Below are 18,701 nucleotides of genomic sequence, written 5' to 3'. Positions count from 1 at the left end.
GTCGCGGTTATTAGAAAATTGAGGCTCTTACATACAAGCTTCAGATGCTCACAGACTCCTACAGGGGTGAGTGCGCGTGACTACATTGCGATGACTCGATCTTCCTGAAGTAGAGTAGCCGCTGCAGCAAAAAGAGATGCGTCAGAAATTATTGTGGAGCGGACGGTCCTTTTGTAGCAGTGTGTTTTGATTATACCACAGATGGCGTAACGTGATTGATAAGCGAATATCCCAGACAAGCCAATGTCCCACGAATCGACTCTTCCATATTATTATTATTTGATTAATTGTCAGCAAATGCCGCGACCTGATTAGCCAAGCTTAGGTTATATATATATACTACTTAGTTAAATAAAATAGTATACTATTTCCCTTTATTTAATTAGAGAATTTAAGACTTATTAAATCCTCTTTAGTATACTCTATTTTAGGAAATCTAGCTATTAATAATACTATACTATTCAGTATAGCTGAGGGGATAGACTGCATTCCTCTGGAGCACTATGATAAGATAAAACCCCACTGTAGCGGCAGATCATAAAGACCGAATCGGTAAGAAAGCGTATAAGTAGTCAGACTCTTGTTCTTCATCCGCTTGGTTATACAGAATGTCCTGATCACCTTAGTCCTCAATTTCTTAAAAAGAGCCTCTATTTAAATCACTTTGCATAGAGCTAAGCCGATTCTCCTTTATGTCCTTGCGCATCCTTGCTGCGAAATAAGTCTAATTATATTTCGCTCCTGCGAGTGATCAGCGAAACAATGGCAGTAGCTCTCATTGTCTGACCTAGCTTCACCTAAACATACACGCATACCACGGAGACCATCCATAATGACTCAGAATTTGTTCCATCTCGACTCTGGCTACGAAGAAGCCTTAAAAAAGCATCGCGGTAGCTCTCAGCTCGGCAAAGAAAGTGGTAGTGATCATAGGCGCTGGTATCAGCACGGCGGCGGCGAACATCCCGGTTTGTTGCCATATCCAACCTCACAGTATGATTCTAACTACTGCAGGACTTTCGTTCCAAGGATTAAGAAATGTCTATGGCCAACCTCGTCCTCCTCATGCTTAGAACAAGTCTGCATGTTTCTAGACTAAAGATTCTTGCGAGCATATTTGAACGTATGGTTAGTCGGCAGGGAGGAATCGTGGTCTACATAAACCTCTCGCAGCCGTCTCTGCAATAGAGTCCTTCGGGTCCGCCATCGACCACGCTTCTCATCCACACAACGCACTACTCTAGACTCAAGGTTAAGCACAACAGATATCAACGAAACAACTTCAAATCGACAGCGAGGTACTTGAATCGTGACTCGGGGTGCATAAATAAAGGAGGGGATGGCTTTTGGACAGCAAAAGGCCGCGAGACTAATAGACCCATAGGCCCTTATATATTTACAACAATCCACCTGTTGGCACAGAACTAAATCCTACAGCGCGCCTGAGTCTCAATTTGCCCCGCCGATTGCGTAAAATGTCATCTCAACCTTTGCCCCGCCATAAAGCGAAGGTACTGTGACACCAGTTTCGATCGGCCTGATGCCATACTTGTTCTTCAATTCCTTCCATGCGGTATTCAACGCATCTGACATCTCTGTCATATAGATAGTGACCTGGTACACATCCTTCAACCCTCCCGTAGCACCCGACGCCTGCAGGAGCTCGTGTGCATTAAGCGCAAGCTGCTTCACCTGTTCAACAACATCCGCCGATATGCTCAAGTCCTCGCGGAATCCGCACTGCCCACCGGTGATGATTGTGCGAGTGTGGGCAGGGAGGCTCACGGCCTGCGAGACGCCTAAATCAGCGCTGACCTGGGCTAATTGTCCAGTGCCCTCGATAAATTGTGCGGACATAATTCTACAAGTCTGTTAGGTCTATGTGCCGAGTCTGGATTACTTTGAACGCATATTATACCTACGGCTGCTGCGCTTTTCGGTGTATTCGTTTCGGATGAGCTGTAAAGCCCAAGGTATGAAAAGTAGTATGGAATCGAAAGTCTTTTGGACTGACTGAACAGAGCCTGTAAACTGAATAAATTGCGTTGCTTTTGCCAGATCGAAGATGAATAGCAACCACACTCGTTTATATACTCAAAAGTGTCCGACGATGGTCACTAATAGTGGTTCCGAAAACAGAGCTAGGCCGGGTTCTGAAACGAAGATCATTCCTGAGCTTTGGAACATAGTGGGGAACCAGATTGGAAGACCGAGACCACAGGTCGAGAGACTGAGAGTCCGAGAGTCCGAGAGTCCGAGAATATCCAGCCACAGCATTCTTGCTATAACTCGTTAAGGTAACAGGCTAAATTCTGCAACTGCTTCTTTTAAACTCGGATAAGCCTTCGGCGCATAGTGTAAAGATAAGTTATGTATTAAACCTAGGCTAGTAAAGCCCTGAATAACACTGCAGAGTGTTTAAACAGACTCTTATTTATATATGTGCTTAAGGCTAGTTATAGCTGCAGCAACTCCCTTGCTTTAATATCCCTTACAATGTTAGAGTTTAAGATACGAGATACATATAAATATAAAGGAGTACATTAGTTATCGCTACCCGTTATATAAATATCATGGCACATAAAGAGCAGTCTATAGAAGTGCCTAGTCTCAGGCTGATCACACCTAATGCATCCAAGTAATAGACTTGGTATACAAGAACTCATCCATGCCTTGGTAACCATTAAATCGTCCAAATCCGCTCTTCTTCACCCCGCCATGAGGCAGCGTATACTCATCGTGTACCGTCATAGAGTTGATATGCACTGCTCCTGACTCAATCTGATCGGCGACTCGGAAGGCGGAACCGAGGTCTTCTGAGAAGATACTGCAAGTAAGACCGTACTCAGTATCATTCGCTATTTCGATTATAGCGCTTTCATTGCTGAGAGTGTACACCGACACACTTGGCCCAAAGGACTCGCCACTATAAATCTGCATTGTCTTGTCGACACCGCGGAGAACGACCGGCTGCATATGTGTTGGTACAGCTTCGCATTCTCCATCCATCAATGCAAGGTCGACTTTCTCAGCCCCGCGAGAAATGGCATCCTCAATCAAGCGTCGGTTGCGAGTTGCAGATGCTTCGGTAATTACTATGGGTATATCCTGAACTGAGCCATAAAGCTTCTGCACTTTTGACTTGAGCAGCTCTAAGAAATCTTCCGCGACAGCTTCGTGGACAAGAATCCGTTCTGTAGACATGCAGACTTGCCCAGCCTGATAGCATTAGCGAACGTCTTCTCCCGTTTCAGCGGCATGGCTTAGCCATAAACAGGCCACAAGATGTCTCCTGGCGCGGTGTGGATATAGATCGAGTCAGACTTACATTGAAAAAGGCACCCATAGCACACTGAGTAGCAGCGACTTCCAGATTAGCGTCCTTCAGCACTAGGGCGTTGCCTTTGCCGCCGAGTTCCATCAATATAGGCTTAAGATGCTTCGCTGCCTCTATAGAGATTATGCTGCCCACTTGTGTGCTTCCTGTAAAGTTGATATGCTTGATCGCTGGATGCGCGATAAGTGCCTCGGTAATAAGCGGTGCATCTTCCGGCTTGTGGAAAATAAGATTTAGACAACCATTCGGCAGGCCAGCTTCGCGGAAGACATCAACGATAGCCCAATGGCATTTTGGAGACAACTCGGAGCCCTTGAAGATAGCGGTATTACCCACAGCTAACGCAAAGCTAATAGACCGGACTCCTAGGTGAAAGGGCGCATTCCTATGGAGGGAAGTTAGTACGGAAAAGTGCAACTAAGGGCTATTGCATTGGGTCTTGAGCAAGAATACTACAAGTGCCGAACTTACCATGGAGCTATTCCTAAAGCCACACCGTACGGACGCTTCTGAACCATGGCGCGCATGCCGTCATGATTGGAGTCAGGCAATGTGCCGGTACAAGCTCCCGCAATACGACCAGCTGTGTCTCTGAGGCCCTCAATCGTAACATCCAACATGAAGTTCTGGAATTGCTCATTGGCACCAAGCTCTTGCCTAATAATATCGGCGAGCTCGTCCCGACGCCTTTCCATCACATCGGCTGCTCTTAAGAAAATGTCCCGTCGCTGGGAGGCTTTGGTAGCCGACCACTGAGGAAAGGCTCGTTGAGCCGCGTCAGCAGCAAATCTGGCATCTGCGATCGAGGCGCTGGCAACTTGCCAGATCTCCTTGTTCTCGAGAGGTCCGATTTTAGGAAATGAGGTGCCCGTGACAATATCTTTTCCGCTGATGATCAACGGTACCGTGGTGTTCTTGGCGACTCGAGAATCGGGGACAATAGTTGAGTATGACTTATTGCCCATTGGAGCTTTCCGCATAGGTGAAAGTCTGAGTACATTCCTAGCTATGAGGCAATAGTACGACCGAGTTGGCATAATTGCAGGCCATTTAGCCATTCGAAATGAAAGCGTGTTCATCGTCCGCATAGTAATCGAAAACGTGACTTGGGGAGGGGGTCCTTGGGCTGTGTTGGTAAGAATATGGTAAAGGCTACGCCTAACAATGAATGATACAATTCTTCTAGATGCAGACAATTGTCGCATATATAGAGAATAAGATGGAAACTTTGGAATGGGCTGCGTAGCAGATTAGGAGAATCCCCCCGACTTGCATAGCTTGTTGAAAGGCCAAATGGTCGCTTCGGCATTTCGGAATATACGCTTCAGATGCATGTCCCCACTTCTTTCATGCTCCAAGGGAAGAGGTAGATGAGCGAGTCATTAGTTGGGCTACTGTCTTGGCCGAATTACAGCATATCGCAATCTTGGACTGAGGTTCGGTGTCTCGGGGCCCGCGCCTGTGACGCATGTCGACGGCGCAAGGTAGATTCTCAGGAGCGGATCCGTGTGCATATTGTGAACAAAGATCGTCGAGCTGCATCACAACTGCTCTTGGCACTGGCGCTGCATCGGGCCCTAACAACTATGACGATTCCGACCATGCAGTTGAAGATGACTTCATAACTCCCTCCCTGTCGAGACCTGAACCTGAACCTGAACCAGCGCCAGAAGCAGCGGCAGACACGTTGGTACGAGATAAAGAAGAGATGTTTGACCCCGAGAGCCTGAACACAAAGCCCCCTCGCCTGTTCTGAAAGTGATGATGGGAGGCATCTAGACGAGCGGTGGTGTGGACCAACATCGCCGCACTACAGTCTTCACGTTGCTCAAAAGCAATCAAATACGATTAGCGCAGGAAATGACTGCGACGTATCTACAGCTTCTTACAAAGCACGAAACTTTGCGTCTGGTACACAAGTATGAGCAGAGTTTTGGCGGTTTACATCCGATCTTGACAACAACTAAGCTCGTTGATTATGTCGAAGCGTTGTATAATTCATCCTGCTCGTCGAGCATTGACGAGGACAGAAATTGCTGCACAACCCCGATCGTTATAAGCAAATACGCAAGATCACAGATAATCATGTACAAATCGTGGCCACGATTTACTCTAGCATCGTCCTTGGTTGTCAATGGGGCGCCCCGCGAAATTCTAAAGGAGTTGATTTTGAGAATTCGTATCCTAAGGAAGTCAAGAGCAAAGTGCTGAAGACCTGGGGTGCCATGGGATTCCGCAGTGATTAGCTATGGAAAGGTTTCGCGATTGAGACGACTACAAAGACCTTTTTGTAAAAAATGATTTCAGCTAAATAAACCTTAACGTTGGTCTCTGCTCTCTTTAATGCATTTGGCCTCTCCTCATCTTGCTCTACGTCCGTTTACAAACAGAATAGGACTTGAAACCTCCTCCAGCACTGATGGTCTATCCTCAGAGACGGCCTGTGATGTGAGCGTCAAGAATTACCTGGGCATGCGATGCAGCTCGCTTTCCGCTCTCCAAGGCGCCGTCGATGAAGCCTCGCCATCCATTCGCCCAGTCAGCACTTGCAAACAGAATACGACCATGAGGTTTCTGAAGCTCGGGCAAATACGTTGTCATCGCCAAAGGGGCCCAGCAACTCCATGCTCCCTTTGAGTAAGGGTCTGCGGCCCAATCGTGAATAAGATACGCTTGGACGTCAGCCCCAGGCCGGATATTTCTCTTGAAGTCATCGACGAGACGATCAGCATCCTTAATATCAGTTACAGAGCCTGACTTGGCACCAAGAACAACGAATGTTCCTTTGGTAGCTTCGTGACTGCCATTGTGATCGGCAAACCCGATCAAGTATGGAGATGAATGGTCCATGCTCACAGTCTTGAACCACAGTGGGTCAACATCACCAAGCTTGAAATGGAATTTCTCGCCGTAGTTCTGGTGACCATGCCGGGCTGCCTCGGTACGTAGCGCGCTTAAAGGAGGCGAAAACTTGATGTCTGACAAGCAGTTCCTGTAGAAAGCGCGGGGAATCAGCACGTTGCCATGGTGTGGAAGAAGAGTGTTTTTCGGTTTCTTAACTCACAGAGGGATTGTCGAAATGATTACAGAGGCGGAAATCTGCTGGCCACTTGCTGTAATGATCTGCGCGGTGGTGCCACCTTGTTTGATCTCTGAGACCTCAGTGCTGAAAAGACGATCACCTTTGAACTCCCCAAGTATGGCTTGAGCAAAGGATGTCATACCACCAGACCCCAGCTTATAAGCGCTGGTGCATTCCAGAACGCCAGCAAGAGAGTGACCACAGATCGCATACCAACGAAGAACTTCGTAAAAGCTCATTTCCTTGGTAGAGCATAGCCCGTAGAGACCAATATAGGCCTTAAAGACATCCTTCTCCTTCTCCGGGACGCTCATTTGATCAAGACGTTCCTGCGCGGACATCTTGTCATACTTGCGCCATTGACATGGTTCGCGAAACGGATCATGCGGGTACGGGAGAAGCTCTCGGCTGGTATAGCCATCAATAGTACAGAATTCCTCTGCGACCTTCTCAAGCTTAGCGCTGAACTCGGCAGAAATCTCTCCCACCTTGGAGTCAAAGGTGTGAGTGTTCTGTGCAGGGTTGATGCTCGCGATTGTGGGCTTCAGCTTCTTGTCCAGGCCGTAACGAACCAGTTCACTAAAGGTGTGCGGTTGGCTCCTGTAAGTGTTCAAGTTAGCTATAAAGGATTTCGGGAAACTGTCATAAGATCACAGTCCGGCCAAGGAGGCGTACCAGTGAACCCAAGTTCCACCCATCTCAATGTCCTCGCCGAACTCGTGTGAGGTCCATGTTCGGCCGCCGATTCGGTCTCGTGCCTCAATCAACAATACCTTTGCTTTGGAGGTTTTGGACAGATCACGAGCGGCCACGAGACCTGCGAATCCAGCTCCAATGACGATAACGTCATAAGAGAGTTCCGTACGGGTTGTGCTGGCTACCACTGAGCGAGTGAGGAGGCCTTCAGTGGATCCAGAAGGCGTCCAAAGGAAGCCTTCCTTGGTCCGAAACTCCTCTGTATTGTTATGGCTGGACATGATGTACTTGAAGTAATAGAATATAACAAGATTGTAAGCTTGAAGGATTGTCTGGAAGATGGTAAAGGTGTAAACTTGATATTACTCAGTTGAGTGAGGGAGCCCTTCAGCGCATTTTGTACATCTGGCTCAGGTTCTCTTGGAGCGGTGATAATGACGCAAACCTGTTCCGGTTACAGAAGGTATCGGAATGAAGACGTAGTCAGAACATAGATATGGGAGAATACCTCGCCTCGGTCTCTCGGTCTCTCGGTCTTTCGGTCTCTCGGTCTTTCATACTCCTTTTCTATTGACTGCTAAATACCCCTCGTCTTCCTAGCTCTTGCATTATTTTCTTACGATCGGTCCCTGTTAATCTCTTTCTCCTGACCAATCATGTGTCTTTATTCTACTTCATTCCGGTATTTAACTTGAATCCGTCCTTGGCCTTACAGCGATTTTGTATTGTGCGAGAATAAGGTTGCGTTTGTGCCCTACATCGTGACTATTGGTACAAGGCAACCTCTTTTTTTTAACGTTGTATAAACCATCAAATTGAATCCGTCCTTGCCCCCTGCATAATCGCCATGGCATTTTGTAGCTATGGCCCCTAATCTGTTTCTAGTAGCAATGAGTAAGGAATAGAAAAGTAGGCTACCGACGCAAGCCATAGCTGTCAGGGGTTCTGGAATCTCCAATGTATGCTTTTATCCCATGTTTGATCTTGTTGAGTGTCTGCTTTGAGGCGGTATAGATCTATTAGTGTTCCGTCTTAAAGTGGATGACCTGTCCCTAGACCTCCCTGTGTTGGCTAGCAGACTTCTTTGACGTGCCTCAGCATGGCAATGCTGAGCCATATCACGAGGTCTGGAGCTCCGAAGGTCCATTTATAGGTCAGATGCGAAGTGGGTAGAAATAGTTCACTTCTGGACTTTCGCCTTTTTGTGTCGGATATTCTTGACAGATTCAGACCAGCAAGCCCATCTAATAACGCAGCGTGATCGGATAGAGTCCTCCTTCAACAGCTGGACTTTCATTGTCTGTCCTGTTGGTATGGTTCTTCTATGCGAGGTCAAGGTTCATACGGTATGTACGGAGCCTGATACCCGTTCAGGCATACGCATGCCTTGCCGAGTGGTCGATGTGACACTTTCCTTGTGCCCATCTCCGACTCCGTGTCCGGTCACTCATGCACAATTCAGAAATATGGTTTATCCTCGTTAGGCTGGTATGACTTCCGGGACCAACACATATCCAATGCAATTCCGTGTCCATCTGTGGTTTTGTGACGAGATAATGGAGTACGGCAAACCCAGGGTGAGGAATCCTGCTAAACTGATGGAGCCGAAGAGGCTATCGACTGACAGGCACTAGTTGGCTGCAAACCGAGGAACCCTTCATTCACTATCCAATGAGATGTGATCAATATTAGCGACATCTTGTTTCCTGAAGCACCAATCCTGTGTCGTGACCTTGAATAAGGATTGACTAACCAGCCCGTTACGGCATCCACCTATGAACTCGGACAGAAGCGACTGAGGACGGAGCGGCTTACTGATGATATGGCCGTTATTATGATTCACAATCATGATTTCATGGCAGTCTTCTGGAGCCGAGTTGTGGAATTCCCTCACGCATATTATCAGACTGGTTAGGCAATAGTGTTGTAGCTGATTTCCTTGCCTCGAAATTGGGTTTCCTGGCAGAATTTTCCAGCTTCTCGTCGCCTTCAATGAATCACTTGACATATCATTCATAGATCTGGGTAAATTAGCGCGAGGCTAGCATTTCGACAAGTCCCTCGACCTATCACCCTCCCGGGCGATGAGAACTCTTGACTACAGGTAAATCCTTGAACGCAGTCTGATTCTAATAGATAAATAGTTCGCTCTCTTTAACTAACGCCATTACCGTGATATGCTGTATTTACCAACCCGGGGGTAAATCAGCCATTCACAAGTTGAGCCGGTTCATACATGGGTAAGCGCCGACATCAACACATGAAAGTAATTAATGTTTCGTAGATTGAAGATGTAGTTTAAGGACCTCATGTGCAATATAAATTTCCTGCCATTCTACTTTTCCCCTCTTGTTCGCGCAGCATAACCGCTAATTGTTACTCTGAAGCCTACTCAGCTTGCCTCGTGCCTGATCGTACGATCGAATATTCTTGGTCGCTTGGTTTTCACCAGAGTGATGCTGCTTTCGCGCTTGAGAATGCCAGGCAGCTCGTACTGAAGGAACTTGTTCTGAGCAAGAGCGGCGTTGCTCACTAACCAGGCCCAGGCCCGGGTCTCCTGGGTTTCGTGGCAGACTACCAGGACTACCTAGGTAGGCTGCGAATTGAATCACCGAACGCGTCACGTGACACATTCACCAAGACTATGTGCTGGACAGTTCATATAATTGCAGCAGTGTTTAGGTCTATGAAAGTCGACCTCTACATAAACACTGGCACAGGGTAAATGACGCATTATTGTACACTAGGTTTGGATACATCGCTCAGTTTGCGAGTGAAACATGCAAATTACAATTCGTTCTTATGCTAGCTGGTTGGTGACCCAATCTATGTGGCAATGTACAAAGAAAAGCTTGTTATTGGCAAGACATTGTGAATGGGCTGCGAAGCATCTGAACCTTGACCTTTCTAGAGATTTGTTCACAGGTAAGTGAAGCATTGGAAATAATTTATATGTAGTACCTTCCTCAAAGTAATATCGTCGGAGATTAGATACCATTCATTTGCAGAAGTCTCAGATAGAAGGGTGGCCCCATATGGTATTGCTAACCACCTTGTTTCAAAGCACTGAGCTGCTTTTTGCACTGCCGCTCATTTGAACCGATCACAATCTTGAATATTTCCAAGCTAACAATAGATACCAGAGTCATAAAGATAAAATTGCCGTTTCAGTTGTACCAACCACCAAAGATACAGGAGTCATCTAGAGAGTCTTGGGTTTTGCAGGCGCAAATAACTTGGCCATAAACCCAAAAACTGAAACAAACTATAAAGAAGTCTTAGTAAGCAAGATTTTGTGTTTGCCCCAACATTCAAACCTACCAGTTGATCGATGAGTTTGCTACCAAATGGCAAACTGGGATATAAATCCCCGTCAAAGGCCGACCTAATTGCGAGCCAAAAGCTTGGAGGTTTTCCACTCTGGAATACATCGTTGAAGAACCTATTTATCACTTGCTATAAGAGTCTCCGTTGCAAGTATGCCCGGCTAGCAGGGATGGGGGAACTAACAGCGCCTTGTAGTCGCCCGACGGTTGATTCCTTTCTTCGACGATAGCCTTCTCGCCCGGGAACCCGCGGAAGCTGTGAACAGACCGGCGAGGGATAAACATAGTCCCGGTCTCGGGAGTCGCGACAGTTGACTTCCCGTCAAGAGTCATAGTCACTCGACCCTCCAGGACAGTAATGTGCTCATCGTGATACTGTGTTCGTAGTTAGTACCTGTTCTTGGCCAACTCCACATCTGGGTTATAACCTTGTGCCAGTGTGGGGGAACGAAGAAAGGCTCCCCTCCCTGGGTTCCGTCATAGGTAACAACTGCCGAGTATTTCTCTGAGTCTTGGTCAACAAGAAGATCCATCTTGAGATTCTAGTAAGGTCAGACATCATCCCAGCAACCTGCAGTCAAGTGAGGGGAAAACAAACATCGCCAGCCCGAAGGGTCTTCAAATGTCGAGCTGTTGCCATGTTTCTATCACGTGTGTCGTCAAACGACTGTCGACTTTGTTGAATTGTGGAGAACTAATTATCAGATCTTTCTTCGGATCGGTGTTTTGAAGAGATTGACTTGATTCATTAAGAAAGCGGACTTATCGGAACATCATAGCCTAGATATTTCCCCTCCTTGGTTGCTGATATCCAATAGGCCAACATTTCGAGGCTAGTAAGACGGACATTTCAATAAAAGCCCGCTAACTCCGATGCCAAAAATAACGAAGAACCAAGTTGTCTGCACTTTCTTTACCAACTTTTATCCAGAAATTTCCTGCCGTTAAGTTTCTATTCTAAACTGACACGGTAGTTAACCTTGACTTGGAGTTTTCACATATCAGGCTCGGCGGTAGGTATGAGGAAGCGGTGAAAGTTGTCATGATATACAACATCTATACTTCTAGCTCTATCTCCTCTATCTCTATTCACATAGCCACACCGTCAAGACAGAGCTTCAAAAGTGTAGGGCTGTTTTGGATCTCATCAGCGCGAGCCTTGAGCTCATCAACATCCCAGTTTGCCCAAACAAACTTGCCCTTGAGGAACTTTGCCTCTGATGAAGTAAGCCAGACACAAAGTTGACCCGCGAGCGCAGCTAAAATAAAAATAAAACAAATCGTGAGCCGGTGTTCAAAGCAAAGGACTTTACGTGAACTTACGATCGTCTGTTGCAGAGTCGGCGATACCGGCCTCCGCAGTCATCTCAGTACTGATGACACCAGGTTGGATCTGAACAACATGCAACTCGGGGTTCTCCATCTGAAGATACTCAAATATCTTGATGGCTGCAAGTTTTGCTGTTGCATACGCCCAGATGGTGGGTATAGGCTTGACAAGCGCGGCGCCGCTTGAAGTGTTAAAGACGTAGGCGTTGGTGGCAAGCGCAGGCGTAAATGCCTGGAGGGTATTGAAAGCGCCCATGATGTTTAGATCGAGTCCTTGACGGAAGTCATCTGCGTCGAACCCAAGAAGAGTTCCTGTGGCGGGACAATATCCAGCGTTGCAGATGAGAACATCAACATTAGCACCATCGGCTTTGTTAACGAGATTTTTTACTGCAGTGTCAACGCTGGCCCGTTTGCTGATGTCGGCGGTCTCAAAGATGACCTTTGTTTTATCACCAGAGGCTTGGGCGATGTCGTTCGCTGCAGCTTCTAGCTTATCGAGGCGTCTTCCCAAAATTGCAACTGTTGATGCTCCAGCCTGGGCGAAAGCAATGGCCATCGACTTGCCAATGCCTGTTCCGCCGCCTGTGATAACTACGAATTTACCAGCAGCATTGAGCTCGGGGCGAGTCGGATCGATGGCAGCATAAGGCTTGCTGTGCCATGTTTTAGTGAAAGAGACCCAATTAGCCATATTTGCTGCCGTGGTGATGGTCTGGCTGTGATTCTTGTGGTGTTCAAAAATTGAGAAGAATGTGTTCGTTATGATGCAGATTCAAGATGGACGGTGATTATCGGTTTATATAGTAGATTCGCGACAAATCAGGCAAGGCTCTTGACATTCACAGAGCCCGGCATCAGGCTAGCCAGCTAAGATATTCACCGTTATGGATACAAATCAGGGGTAATATGGAAAGATGGAGACTCTTACGCACATATGGAAAGCTCGGAAGAGGATAGTAACCGACGCTATTGAGGCGGTGGACAGTTCTTTTGTTCTTAAAGTTTCTAATTTGTAATCAAATCTCCGCTTCCATGGTTTCAGATGGACCACATCGATACGATAGGACACTAGTTATTGGTTGTGTATTCTTCGTGACTTCATATCGACTTTTGAAAGATACTCACATCCTTGAAACTTGAGTCATATGATGAGTAGTTCCTCAACCCGTTACCAAGCCTATTGTGGAATACTTGCCGGCGTCTCGGACATCAAAAAAGTCCGAAACATATATAAATCACTCGTTGAAGACAGAAGAAACTTCATGTGTGCTATCACTAGGAATATCAGTACGGAACAGACACTGCACAATCCCAGGCGTTAAGCGAATGGTTGTCCTATTGATAAGTTGGACACTATCTATATTTATCTTCCTGTTCCTTCCACTAGATAATATGATTTCTACATTAGAGCTATTTAAGTTTTGATTACCTAGCATATACTTGCTAATATTAAGGATAGTATAGTTGCCCCTTACTTGTAGCCACAAATATACCCTAATATTCTTTTCGTACGGGAAGAACGTGAGAATCATTCCTGTAGATGTTGCAGACTAAAGATTGTGTAGATTATTGACTTGTTCCTGTCGTCTACTACTCCTAGTAGCTCTACCAAAAATGTCGATCATATCATAGTTGCTCAAGAGCCAGAAGACACATACCGAGTTCATACAGTACTGTGAATCAGTTATCCAAAACAAGAGACAGTCACCAGTATGGACTAGCGTATTCTTCAACTATCATAGCGCAATATGCAGATACGCCATATAGTAATCTGTGCCAGGGTCTTACTGCTCTTTATATACCTGTGTTGGTTCTGACCTTGCGAGTGAACTTCTTCTTCTCCTTCTTCTTTCAATCGGCTGCGCTTCAGCATCACTCAAAGCTTTTGAATCACTCTATTATCACACCTACAACTGAAAAACGCTTGTTCCATGTGAGCTCTGCCAAGATGACTGGAATTATCGAAGAGATGATTAACAACGTATGGCGCTTCCAACGCGGGTACAAGGTTGAGCCTGGAGGGAGGAAGAATCCCGACAATTTCAAGCACTACCGCCCATGGGGTTTCACTATCTACCGCACCTATTACGGAAAGGAGTCCGACGAGCATTGGCATTCGCTTCTGCATTCTTTAAGACATCAAACAAAACTGGCATTTGGAGCCTTCGAAAAAGACAAGGAAACAGACCAAGATGATAGGCAACGGCTTAAGGAACTGTTCGAACTAGATGTCTATGAGGATCCCTCGCAACTTGATGGACTCGATGAACGAGGTCTCCGAGAATTCTGCAACGCCGAAATATCCAAGGCGACCAAAGTTGTACATAAAGCCATTCACGAAATCACCGTGAGCACGAGGCCTGTCGAGAAACAAGGCATGTCAGACTATGTCTACGGTTTTGTTTTGCTCGCCGATGAAGCAGTCTTCAAGGACATAGAGAAAGGAGAATCTATTGTCAAAACTGTCTCATTGTACTGGGATGGTTATGCGGGTTGGGGATGGATGAGGATCCCAACAGGCTATCTATTAGAATTCTAGAATTTCCTCGCGTGGCATGATGACCGGTTGGAGAGATGTCTCAAAAATGAAGGAACTGAAGAAGATCTCAAGAACCAAATCTGGGCTGGGTGTATGGCATGTAGCTGCAGTGGATGCTATTCCGAGGTTCGCAGATGGCGGCACTTCGAGAGTCAAGATCACATGTGGTAAAGAAAGATTCAACTAGAGTGGCAAAGATATTAATTAGGTCACGAAATGAACATTTATCAGAGTTGGGGAGGAAGAAAATGATATTCACGCAGTCTTGTTGCTCCGCGACTATTCAATCAACATCGCACTGGTTACCTGGGGTGGGGTTTTGTCCTTTCTAGTGTGGCTCCCTTTTTGCTAGAACCAACAGCCCGTGATTGATTCCCTGAATACAGACATAGCTCCGCCTGTTGGTTGTACAAATACGTAAATTTCCTCGCGTTCGCGGTCTAATCGCGAGCCCATTCCTCTCTGGGACCTGACCGCTGTCTAGCTTCTCGCAAAAGGTCCCGTTTGTCCAATTTCGAAGCTTCAATTGCGAAGGCCATGACCCTGAACATCGTGCGGTTGCCTAAAGTTGAACAAGATGGACCCATTTTGAATTCACGCTCGGCTATTAGAATATCTGTTGGTCCGACCCTGCAGGTATGCGACGAGCAACCCATGTTCAATTGCCAGTCATAACTCCCCGAATTCACTTGTTTCTTGTAGCATCACTGTCTATCACTTGGTCACATTGAAGTGATCTAGTAATCATCCACGATGCATTTCTCCTCCTTTGTCGTCCAAACTCTATTGGCCATTGGTGTCACTGCAGCTAGAAACGAGAAATTCCGTCGTGAGGTCAAGCCCAACGGCCCTACTGACCCAGGTATCATATCGAAATGCACGTATTATGATGAATGGGTAGACAACGACTACGTCAACTGTCAACAATGGCTTATGGACTGGGCCATTACAGAGCAGAAGTTCTCGGAATATGTAAGTACACACTCTCATTACCCCATCTTCTTCCGGTTCATAGGACTCACCATCATGTTTGCCTCTAGAATCCAACTGTTGGTGATGACTGCTCCGGTATCAAGGTTGGCCACTCGTACTGTGTCGAGATCAACCATGGCCTACCTGAAGAACCAGATAAGCCCGAGATTACCTCAACTGATGTCTCTGGATCCGAGCCCACGGATACTGAGGAACCGCAAATCCTTACCCAAGAAGGACTGATTGAGAGCTGCGTTGACCTTCATAAAGCCTCCGAGGGCGATACATGCGACCAGATCGTCTCCAGCTTCTGTACATTCGACTTCGACACGTTTCTCGCATGGAATCCAGCTGTTTACAAAGACTGCAGCGCACTATGGGCCGGATATTACTACTGTGTTGGTGTTCCTGGTACAACAACTAGTGCCCCAGCAAAGACGACTGCAACTGCAACTGAACCTACAGGTTCCAAGAACCCTACAGTTCTACAAAAAGGACTCATCAAGGGCTGTGCATTGTTCCACCAAGCTGGGAAGGATGATACTTGTGCCAAGGTTGTTTCTAACCTTGACGCACTCAACATCAATACCTTCTATAAGTAGAACCAAATGTTGGGGGAACGTACCGTACACAATTGTTCTGTATTTATAATATCACGCTGTGTTATTAGCAGAATCATATTGACATCTTGACCTTTGCATTCTCAACAGTACTCGTAGTATAAGCAAAGGTTACGATAGTAAATGTCTATTGATAAAATTAATAAGGTCTCCCCCCAAGTCCTGTTTGCGAGGCTCTCACAGCCCGAGGCGGACTGGATATTGAATCGTTATGCGCCCTCTCCAAATGTTCCACCGTCACCAAAGCTGAGCTCTCCACCGGACAGATGACAGCAAAGTCAGCAAGACTAGATCTCTGCAGTTCAATATTCGTTTGATTTCCAGGTCTGCTAAACGGTAGTGGATAATTCTGCTCCATTTTATACCGGCTGAGCTTATCCAGCGCCGTCTTGAAGTCGTCGAGGACAATCGTGTCTGTGAAACATTTAAAGATAAAGGCGAATTTCCAAAACGGGTTGATGTATCCAATGTGGAGTACAGATGTGACGGCAAAGAGATCGATGATGATGAAAATGATGCTGAGAGTCATACTCAATAGCAGGATGGCGAATCGGGGTGATATGCGAATGAGTTCCAGGTATTTAAACTCGTATCGGTACTTGATATTCCAGAATAGATTCAGCGCTGTAAATATCCACCATGGATCACTGTCTCGATCGTTAATTGACTGGTCGCCGATGCATCCAAAAGGGTTACAAACCGGCAGAGAGCCTCGAGAGGTCTTGATGAAGAAAAGAAACGAGTATAAGGTGGATTGAAGTAGGTAAAGTTGGCGTAAATCTCAAGTATCCAATAAGGCTGGACGAGTACGATGGTACCGATGTAGATGGTGTTGTATCGCTTCGATAGAAAGGGCTTGTTCTTTAGCCACGAGATGACATTATGTAGATTCCACGAGATGATGAGGAGAATGACTGTCGATGAGAGGTACCAGCCCCAGACTGGCGGTTTGAAGAACATGAAGAAGCCATTTGGCATAGCCAGCAGAAGCTGATCCGTTAGTAAGGCAATGGAATGTTGACAGTGGGCTGAGAAACTCACCTCAATTAAAATGAGTTTGTGGAGAACGACGCCACGCCTCATATTAACAAAGGTGATGCCAATCATGATAATCAAGGCACCAATCATACAACCCTGCGACCACGCCTCCAGAGCAATCTTTTCCGGGCTCGATGGCCGCGCGCCATGTTCAGACATTATGCGATTGAGTCGGCCAGATCATAACGAGAAACATGACAAACCTCCTTGAAAACGAATCAAGGAGTAGGTAGAAGAAGGGTGAGTAAATAAATGAATAACGATTGACACTACCCCGCCTCTAGCAAAGCCACCAGAACTAGTGTGGACTCGTTGCAGGTTTCCTCCGGGGTTAGTTGGAGCTAAAAACGTTGGACTGTCATCTTTTGGGAGAGGAGGGTTGCAGGTTTTTAGCCACCTGCCACCATAAGAAACGCGTCTCGGGCTACCGGCTGTTGGGAAGAGGCTAACCGTGAAGGGAGGTCGCGGGGGAAAATAAGATGTCGGACGTTACTAGGGTGAGTTTGGGCGTCTGACGTCCAAAGTTTTGTTTCCCCCTAAGTCAAGGACAGCGAAATTAATCGAAACAGGTCTTGAGATAAAGTGATGTCTTGAAGTTTAGACGCGACAACATCATAATGGATTGTAGAGTTGTTGATATATGTGTGAAAGCCTGGTCTAACTCATAACATTAACTTTCAAGGTAAACAAACCAACTTGATCGACCTCGGTAGCACGGACATCAAATGACGTGTCCAATCCCCATTCAAGTTTCCATCATCTTCCCATTCAGATCGTTAGAACGTGGCTGTCCTCCTCTAATAAATGGCCAAGTTTATTGGAATTTTGACTTCAACTCCTCAACAGCCTTGATAAGCTTATCCGCCTCCTCGGTATACTTTTTCTGCCGTTCTTGCTGTAACTTGAACGTCTTTTGAAACTTTTCAACCATGAATGGCTTGAGAACAGACTTCTTTGCTGTTCTGTAGTCATAGATGGCAGTGTCCTCGGTGCATTTGGCTGCAAGTCGTCGGTATTTCTCTGACAGAATCCAGGCTTCCTTCTTGATCGATGTTGACTCGGCGGTGGGTGCCTCGAGCAACTTGTATAAAACGGTGATTCGATCCGGAAATTCCAGAGGCTGGAGTGAAAGTCAGTTTTGGTTACATGGAACTGTCGCGTAAACATACAAACTTGTATTCGGTTTTAATACTGCTGAGGATGAGGCCAAGACCTCGCGGTGTGGGAAGGTCTAGCCATTGTGACTTTTCTTCTTCTGTCGCATCTTCGCTCTGGTTATGGATGAATTTGACTCGACCGGTTTCGGCGTATTTGTTGTACATGATGTTATTCACGTGTCCTATCAGATGTGAGACAGAGTTGGTTCAGGAAAGGAGGATACATACCCTAAACTATTTAGCTATATCAGAAACGCAATTCCAGAGAATTACTCACCATACTGTCCTATTTATTTCACGTGGTCAGAATCAATCTCTGTGACGGGGTGTCATTACTCACCATATCACCCCATAGCAACTGATGATTATCGATACCTCGCCATTGCTTCTCAGTAAGAAAGCCTTGCTGTCCAGCTAACAGTTCAAGCCAATTCTGTTCCGAAAAAGCATACAACTTCTGCGCTTTCTCAGTACATTCTTTAGGATACCGCTCGGTTGTTAGCTCCTTCAGTTGGGTTTGTAAATCAGCAAACCATCGAGAAGGGAGGGCTGGACTTGTCGAGTAAAGTCTTGTAGCAAGACCAATTGGTCTCTGAACAAAG

The 18,701-nt window shown here is 46.4% G+C and overlaps 10 protein-coding genes across 10 annotated transcripts; 3 read left to right on the top strand and 7 right to left on the bottom strand.

The window, feature by feature from the left end:
- Positions 1-832: 832 nt before the first annotated feature.
- FPSE_07375 (uncharacterized protein) lies at positions 833-1,073 on the top strand (the record flags this gene model as incomplete). The annotated part of the gene is made up of 2 exons (XM_009260493.1): positions 833-968; positions 1,015-1,073. 2 exons carry the CDS (start codon positions 833-835, stop codon positions 1,071-1,073), a joined length of 195 nt encoding a protein of 64 aa, XP_009258768.1.
- A 376-nt stretch (positions 1,074-1,449) lies between these two features.
- Positions 1,450-1,857, bottom strand: FPSE_07376 (uncharacterized protein; the record flags this gene model as incomplete). Its single annotated transcript, XM_009260494.1, has 1 exon — positions 1,450-1,857. The coding sequence occupies one exon, from the start codon at positions 1,855-1,857 to the stop codon at positions 1,450-1,452; it is 408 nt and encodes a 135-aa protein (XP_009258769.1).
- A 768-nt stretch (positions 1,858-2,625) lies between these two features.
- Positions 2,626-4,302, bottom strand: FPSE_07377 (uncharacterized protein; the record flags this gene model as incomplete). The annotated part of the gene is made up of 3 exons (XM_009260495.1): positions 2,626-3,219; positions 3,329-3,722; positions 3,809-4,302. 3 exons carry the CDS (start codon positions 4,300-4,302, stop codon positions 2,626-2,628), a joined length of 1,482 nt encoding a protein of 493 aa, XP_009258770.1.
- A 1,465-nt stretch (positions 4,303-5,767) lies between these two features.
- FPSE_07378 (uncharacterized protein) lies at positions 5,768-7,396 on the bottom strand (the record flags this gene model as incomplete). The annotated part of the gene is made up of 3 exons (XM_009260496.1): positions 5,768-6,329; positions 6,402-7,019; positions 7,095-7,396. 3 exons carry the CDS (start codon positions 7,394-7,396, stop codon positions 5,768-5,770), a joined length of 1,482 nt encoding a protein of 493 aa, XP_009258771.1.
- Positions 7,397-10,317: 2,921 nt separating this feature from the next.
- FPSE_07379 (uncharacterized protein) lies at positions 10,318-10,974 on the bottom strand (the record flags this gene model as incomplete). Its single annotated transcript, XM_009260497.1, has 4 exons — positions 10,318-10,380; positions 10,437-10,557; positions 10,626-10,816; positions 10,870-10,974. 4 exons carry the CDS (start codon positions 10,972-10,974, stop codon positions 10,318-10,320), a joined length of 480 nt encoding a protein of 159 aa, XP_009258772.1.
- Positions 10,975-11,530: 556 nt separating this feature from the next.
- Positions 11,531-12,464, bottom strand: FPSE_07380 (uncharacterized protein; the record flags this gene model as incomplete). The annotated part of the gene is made up of 2 exons (XM_009260498.1): positions 11,531-11,658; positions 11,765-12,464. The coding sequence occupies 2 exons, from the start codon at positions 12,462-12,464 to the stop codon at positions 11,531-11,533; spliced, it is 828 nt and encodes a 275-aa protein (XP_009258773.1).
- A 1,257-nt stretch (positions 12,465-13,721) lies between these two features.
- On the top strand, positions 13,722-14,312 carry FPSE_07381 (uncharacterized protein; the record flags this gene model as incomplete). The annotated part of the gene is made up of 1 exon (XM_009260499.1): positions 13,722-14,312. The coding sequence occupies one exon, from the start codon at positions 13,722-13,724 to the stop codon at positions 14,310-14,312; it is 591 nt and encodes a 196-aa protein (XP_009258774.1).
- Positions 14,313-15,065: 753 nt separating this feature from the next.
- FPSE_07382 (uncharacterized protein) lies at positions 15,066-15,886 on the top strand (the record flags this gene model as incomplete). Its single annotated transcript, XM_009260500.1, has 2 exons — positions 15,066-15,284; positions 15,353-15,886. 2 exons carry the CDS (start codon positions 15,066-15,068, stop codon positions 15,884-15,886), a joined length of 753 nt encoding a protein of 250 aa, XP_009258775.1.
- Positions 15,887-15,959: 73 nt separating this feature from the next.
- On the bottom strand, positions 15,960-17,101 carry FPSE_07383 (uncharacterized protein; the record flags this gene model as incomplete). Its single annotated transcript, XM_009260501.1, has 4 exons — positions 15,960-16,031; positions 16,086-16,551; positions 16,605-16,894; positions 16,946-17,101. The coding sequence occupies 4 exons, from the start codon at positions 17,099-17,101 to the stop codon at positions 15,960-15,962; spliced, it is 984 nt and encodes a 327-aa protein (XP_009258776.1).
- A 655-nt stretch (positions 17,102-17,756) lies between these two features.
- On the bottom strand, positions 17,757-18,264 carry FPSE_07384 (uncharacterized protein; the record flags this gene model as incomplete). The annotated part of the gene is made up of 2 exons (XM_009260502.1): positions 17,757-18,062; positions 18,112-18,264. The coding sequence occupies 2 exons, from the start codon at positions 18,262-18,264 to the stop codon at positions 17,757-17,759; spliced, it is 459 nt and encodes a 152-aa protein (XP_009258777.1).
- Between the last annotated feature and the right edge of the window lie 437 nt (positions 18,265-18,701).

The sequence above is a fragment of the Fusarium pseudograminearum genome, chromosome 4 (genome assembly GCF_000303195.2).
Source record: "Fusarium pseudograminearum CS3096 chromosome 4, whole genome shotgun sequence".
NCBI lineage: Eukaryota > Fungi > Ascomycota > Sordariomycetes > Hypocreales > Nectriaceae > Fusarium > Fusarium pseudograminearum.
Note: the sequence above shows the minus strand (reverse complement) of the source record. Positions and strands in the feature narration are given on the sequence as shown.